The following is a 7,191-nucleotide window of genomic DNA, read 5'->3' as shown; positions in this document are numbered from 1 at the left end:
CAAGTGAGAATATTGATACTCCCCCAGGCCTACACACACACACACACTCACACACACTCACACTCACACACTCACACACTCACACACTCACACACACCACACACACCCACACACACACACACTCACACTCACGCACACACACACGCACACACACGCACACACACACACACACACACACACACACACTCACACACACACACACACACACACACACACACACACACTGGCTTCACCTAAAGAAACTCTTTCAACATGTTAGAATGTTAATGATTTGGGTGTTGGGCCCTAAACACTACAGGGACCTGTTTCTTACAACACTACAGGGACCTGTTTCTTACAGCCAGTATAAACCTTGTATCTGCTTATTTCTTCCTGTGTTATATTCTCAGAAGCTCAAAACCAAATCTGAAGTCTACCTCAGATAACTGCACAGAGCCTGTGGCATGTGAATACATCTCCCCCTCTCCGTGTTGGGGACTGAGTCAAACAGTCCACCTCTGAGCTGTATTTCCATCCTGTCTTGTATTCAGCCATTTTTTATTTTGTTGTGTTATAAACATTTCCGAAAGTCAGTTAAACTGTTTTCAAAGGTACAGGAAAATCACAAGCCAGGGTTTCAAGTAGGGAAGACTAACATTAACTATTTGGTGCGATGAAAGATGAATGCTTCAGATCATAATGAAGTTTCCTGCATAGCTGTACAATTCAAGCCACAGAAGGGAAAGCCCGAGTTCAGTACCCAGACGTCCTCACAGTGAGAGATGAGCTAACTGCAGTGCTAAGATGTGTAACTGTTACCCACCGTGTTACTGAAATCGATTACGAGTCTGAGACCCTCAGCTACGCTTGATAAAGACATCTTACTTCAAAGTAAGAAAACAAAACAGGCGAGCATGGAGCTCTAGAACTCACTTGGGTGACTTGAGGTCCCGATGTATAATTTTATGGAGATGGAGGTAATTCATCCCACTGGCGATCCCTGTGGACCAGTCCACCAGCAGCCGCGGTGTAATCTTCCTGCCAGCTCTCAGGACCTCGTACAGCTGCCCGTGGGCACAGTACTCCATGATGATGCAGTAGCACGGGGCCTGAGTGCAAACACCCCTTTGAAGAAAACATACATGAATATAGACAGTATACATGCATACACATCTGCATCTTGGGAGTGTTTAATAAGGGCCCACTCCTTACCCAAATGATATCAAAATAATACAGATAACAGTTCTTGATTCTTCAATAAGAACTGCATCTTTCTGGTCCAGTTTCTCTGGTTAAGCACATAGGTGATTTCTGCTTTTTTCTTAAGTCTAGACAGCAGCAGGCTGTGCTAATCTGGTAGTCTTGTGGGACACCATTCACTTTGAGACAAAAAGTATTCTTTTCTCAGGCTTGGATAGGCTGGATGTGCTGAGTTTTTTTTTAATCATTAAAATAATTTAAAATATTTTCCTTTTAAACATAAACAGATTTTAATGTAATGTACAGAGAATTAAAGTATTTTTATAATTGCTTGTTAAATTTTAAATTACTCAAATTTAAGATAATTAGACTGAGGAAATAAATAAATGAATAAATAAATAAATAGAAAAGTAAAAAAAAATGGGTCAATTTTCTATCTTCCATATAGTACTGTGAAAATTATTTAGAATAAAGAGAACATTATTTCATGTTATACATCCACACAGGTCATGGTCCCACTGGTTCCTGTATCTTCCATCACACTTGTCTTGATCATTTAAGTCCAAAGGGATCTTTCTTTTCTCATTAGCCATGAGTTTTCTCTGTTCACACGGACTGCAGACTCTGCAGGTGGTGGTGGTCTTCAGGGTCTCTTCTCTATGAGGCCTAGAGAGCCCCAGGCAGTCCCTGACATGTTTAACTTCACTCCAGAACTCACAGCTGACAGGCCTTCACCATTACATTAGGAGAGATATGGTAGGAGCAAAATCCTATCCAGTAAAGAGCTACTGATTTTCAAGCACATTTCTATGTTTTCCTTCATCTGCCTGGAATCATCACAGGATAGATTTAACCACTTCCGTGTTTATAGGGAAGGCTCAGGGTGAAAGTGAGTTATTTTACCAGATCCACTCAGTCAGTGAGTGACAAGCTAGTCTAGCTTCAAAGCCCAGGTCCTGGTCCTCACTGTATTATACTCTGTTTTTAACTTCTGCATAAACAATCATTGGGGGAGTCCTATGTTAATGCCATTAGTTCACTAAACTAGAAATAATATGAACTGTATCTCAGAGTTTTGTCTTCAAGATGGATCCATTTGGTAAGTATGCTCAGACCCCCTCAGACTCTCCAGGGAAGTTACCAGAGCACGAGGGACAAGTCAGAGACAGTTGTCAGCTGGCTTCCCATCCTGTCTCCCAGGCTGAGGCAGGAAGCAAGGGAGGGATTAGGGAACAGCATAAGGCACTGACATGCACCAGCAGTGGGGTGCGAACCAGCAGTGGGCTGCACACCAGCAGTGGGGTGCACGTCAGCCTTCGCTTCACCTGCCTGAGGTGTCCAGCAATTCCAACACCCACACAGTTAGAGAAGCCCTTCTGGAGCTGTGGGACTCCACACTGCATCCTAAAATTCACCCCAGAGTATATTTTTATCCACCCATGAGTACCCAGCCTAAACAAGCCCCAAAAAACAGTACTTGTAGCAGAATGAAATGGTACCACACATTTCATTTCACCTAAGAGGAAAAGCCCAAGACAGAGTTGGAGCTAGAAGAACAATTAGCTTCATCTCTCTCCCAACTGCGGCGGTCATCACCTGCACTCAGTCCCTGTCATCCACTATACGCTTTCTTGTTCTCCTGTCTACACATGGTTCTGGACCCACAGGTACATTTGCTTACGTCAGTAGAAATGTGTTACAGTCTGTATATGAGGGAGATCTTTTTTTTTTTTTGGTTTTTCGAGACAGGGTTTCTCTGTGTAGCCCCTGGCTGTCCTGGAACTCACTCTGTAGACCAGGCTGGCCTCAAACTCAGAAATCCGCCTGTCTCTGCCTCCCAAGTGCTGGGATTAAAGGCGTGCACGACCACTGCCCAGCTCAATCTTTGATTTTTAATGGAAAACTTTTTTGAAATCTCAGAGAAGCATACATGAACAACAACTAAAAATAGGTAATTGATCACTGCACAGAAACTCCTCAGGGAACAATGTAATACATGTAAGAAAGCAAGGATAAATATGCTCGCATGGACTCAGCATCTCCTCAGCCGGCACACAGACGGAAATGGTCTAACAGAGACACATCTTGTGAGCTTTTCTTCTCATTTTGACAGATGAGAAGTCATCATTCCACTTGTCCCCTACTGTAACAAGGCTTCCAGACAGCTAGAAATAACAGCTTCGTCATCAGTTCTAATTGCTACCTTCTCTTGGGATTGAATTCTATTAGAAACAGTCAAGTTGGACTTTCTTAAAATAAGAAGAAATGACTATCTTCTTCCCATCTTGTATTTCTTTTTGTTTGTGGCTCTTACTAACTTCAAATGCATCTATAAGCACAGAAATACGTGCTAAAACCCAACCATGCCTTCCAGAGACCCTTGACTGACTCACTGACCAAAGCAACAAACGGCACATGACTGTAAACATGACACTGTGCAATGACCCTACGTGAAGGGTCCTAGGGTCACCATGCAGAAGGACACATGATTTGAATGTGTTTAGCTTAGGGAGCTGGGCCCTCGAACAGCTCCTCAAACCCAACAGTGTTGAAAATGTACCCTAGATAGAGGACTGACAGGACATGGTAGGAAGGGAAGAGACAGCAATGCACTGTCTCCTCTCAGGACCATGTCTACCTTCCATGCCAATGGCAAAGAGCCTACTGCATTCCAGAAAGCCCAAAGGCACACAGCAGTCCATCCTGGTGATCTGGGTTTCAAAGCTCTTGGCCCCTTCTTCCATGAAGGAAAACACAATTATTTCAGTGAAGGAAAATGAAAGAGAGAGAAGATGGTCTCTATTTGTCTGTCTGTCTGCTGAACATTATCCTTCTGTTAACTTGAAATTTATTGGCTCTGAAAAATTATATTTAGCTTCTAAAGCCTAACATTTTCACCAGGGCACTAGATGACAGGATTGTAACAGTGGCTGTCCTCTGCACAAAAGTCACTGCCTTCAACCTCTGTACTCCAGCAGATGCAGGCCCTCTTCTCACACCCTTCCCTTGCTGTAAGGGCTCTCACAAGAGAATTAAAACCACTTGGGCCACATTTTCTGTTCTTCACTCTTCCTCTTCTAAAGCTGATTCCTGTCACTTGTTCAGGCTTGTGGGTGGACAGCATGAAGACAGACATGGCAGGGCGCTCAAGGGAGAGGCTCAGGCAGAAGGAAACACAGCTGAGCCTGGCACTTCCAGCTGGTGCCGCAGCGCATTGGTGGTACAATGTGAGCACAGTTACCCTCCAACTGCAGTGCTTTCCACGAATTTACCTGAGACTGGCCTCTTCAGTTTCTGCCCTTCTTAAACCATAGATTGTAACCCCACATGGGGCCACACGCCTAAATGGAGGGGTCAGAAAACATTTGGCAACAGTAACATGTTTCTGAATGTACAATGAGCAAAATTAATTCAAAATCAAACACACAATGAATCCAAGCATGGCTCGACCTCATAGCAGCCCTAGTCTCCTTCAGACTCTGCCTGCTGTCAGCCACAGATGCCAGCAAACACTGTAATGCCTCAGCACACAGTAGAGACTACATATTATGGTTTTCATTTTAACTGTACAGCTTTCTGTTCTTACAGAAAGACAATAATTCAATTGTGGAAAGCAAATACTTTAGCATTTTCCTGACATCATTCTTCTGCAGGTAAGTACAAATCAGTCTACCTTTGGATGGTATTGTGCTAGAGAATGCTGCATTTTATGTACCTGTGTGTGTGTGTGTGTGTGTGTGTGTGTGTGCATGCCTGTGCATGTGTGCACATGTGTGTAAGCAGGTATGCTGGCCTACGAGGCATAGAGGGAGGCCAGAGGTTGACATTAGGGAATTCTTCTAACCACTCACCTTATTTCTTGAGACAGTGCCTCTCACTGAACCTGGACCTTGCTGTTTTGTCCAGACTGGCTAGTCTGTGACCACCAGAGCACCAGGAATATGTTACTGCTCACTCAGCACTGGAATTTTGGCAAGTACCCTCACATCCAGATTTTAGGGAGCTAGGGTTCTTACACTTATGTAACAAGCACTTTAGTTACTGACAATCTCCCCAGCCCTAAAATGCTTGATTCTAAAATTACTATTTGGGTTTCTAACTTGTGGTTCATAAAAGGCTACTGAATTAGATTTACCTTGAGATTAGGACAGAATTTCCAATGATTTCTGAGACAGCCCTGAACACGTGTCTGCCATTTTCTACTATGTATTTGTGTGAGTGGTGTTTTCAGCATGAACAGCTATGAAATCAAAATATCAGGCAACTCTGAAAAACATTGGAGATAGTCTACATCCCGCAGCATTAAATATTCAGCCAAGACTTAATTCTTTATGAAAAAGCAAACCAGTACATCCATCTTGTTAGCATTCGAAGTTCCTTAGTGCTTAGCAAATGGTCAAATTATATGTACACTGGAGAACTGTTAAAATGAATTTCCCTATGACTCAATATTAGAAGATGCTTGGATAATATAGGCAAGAAAGCGCTGAGAACAGAAAGAGTTTAAGAAACTGTGGATTCATATACATACTTGAGCACAACTGCTTTGTGAAATGAATGTATCACCAATGACTCTACAGTTGGATTTAGAAAGCCATGTTTGGCATTTCTAGGAGAGGGATGAAGTAAAACCTGATGCTCTGTATAGAGAAACCTGTCTTCATGAGTTACTATTTAAGAAGGACATTAACAGACACAAATATATGTCATCTCAGAGGGAGGACTGGTTACATCACTTCAGATGCCAGAGTTGTCGTAACTGAATTTCAGGCTGTTGTTGGGAATACTGTGAAGTGACCTTTGCCATCTTACTGACGTAGCTGATCTACAGTGTCTGGCAGGGCTCTCCTTCCTCCCTCCTGTGCATTCAGTACATGCATGCCCTTGCAATATGCATTCCTAGATTAAAAAGCTTGAGGGTATGACTCGTGCTTCCCAGTCCTTTAGCACACTAGTACTGTGCTAAGCCTATCAAGGAATTTTGAAATATCTTCCAAAGCAGAAACTTAAGTGTATACAATGAAGGAAGAAAGTAGCTCTATTTCCCTAAAACCACTCCTCAAACAAAGCTATCCAACTAACTAACTAACCAACCAACCAACCAGCCAACCAACCACCCACCCACCCACCAACCCACCTACCCAGTCAACCACCCACCCACTGACCCACCCACCTACCCACCCATCTACCCATTCATCCATCCACCCATCCACTCATCTACCCACCCACCCACCCACCCACCCACCCATCCACCCATCCACCCACCCACCCATCCACCCACCCAGCTAACTAAGCAAACAGTCCAGCAAAGCAAGTGCCGACCTACTTGAAGGCGATGATGTTAGGGTGCTTCAGCTTCCTCAGGTGCTTGATGTCCGTCTCATTTTGTTCTCTCACCTTCTTGATGGCTACCTCCTCTGCTCGGAATTTGCCCAGGAAGACAGCTCCTTGGGCTCCACTACCAAGCCACTGCAGCTCTGAGATTTCCTCAAATGGCACTTCCCAAGTATCTAGGCACATGATCAAGAAACAAGCTCAGAATGTGCTGAGAGCATTCTACAGGCCAGTCTGCAAGGTACCAAGTTCATCCCATCTGGAACAATCCTATTCTCTGATTCCCACCTAAAGATGTGACCTTCCTTTGAGCCTTGGTACTACAGGTCACATACTGGTAACTACACATTTTTAACTGCTTAACTCAAGCAGGCCTGAGATCTCAGGAGACCTTCCTCCAGAACTGCATACCCTGACCCTCAGCAACCTCTCCCCTATGTTAGGCAGGGATAACCAGCTGCCCTTCTTCTGTCTCCACACTGCCACCCTCACTCCACCACCCGCTACAGGTGTTTTTTCATCCTTCTGAACTGCTCATGCAAATGATCAATGGATCCTGCCTGGATACATCTCAAAGACATCTTCCTAACAACCAGACTGCGTGTAACATTTTCTCAGTGTTTACTCTTTACTGAATACTTACCACATACCAGAAGCTAGAGGAGTGATTTAATTTTA

The 7,191-nt window shown here is 43.9% G+C and overlaps 1 protein-coding gene across 1 annotated transcript in view; it reads right to left on the bottom strand.

The window, feature by feature from the left end:
* LOC114616060 (mitogen-activated protein kinase kinase kinase 13) overlaps positions 1 to 6,689 on the bottom strand; it is a gene marked incomplete at its 5' end in the record, with an annotated part of 34,048 nt that extends 27,359 nt beyond the window's left edge. The window contains 2 exons of the mRNA XM_028761600.1: positions 913 to 1,104; positions 6,506 to 6,689. Coding sequence (XP_028617433.1) covers positions 913 to 1,104; positions 6,506 to 6,689 — 376 coding nt within the window. The remainder of the gene's footprint in view (positions 1 to 912; positions 1,105 to 6,505) is intronic.
* Positions 6,690 to 7,191: the final 502 nt, after the last annotated feature.

The sequence above is a fragment of the Grammomys surdaster genome, unplaced genomic scaffold (assembly GCF_004785775.1).
Source record: "Grammomys surdaster isolate TR1022 unplaced genomic scaffold, NIH_TR_1.0 250293, whole genome shotgun sequence".
NCBI classification, from domain to species: Eukaryota; Metazoa; Chordata; class Mammalia; order Rodentia; family Muridae; genus Grammomys; species Grammomys surdaster.
This window is presented reverse-complemented; position numbering and strand designations above follow the sequence as displayed.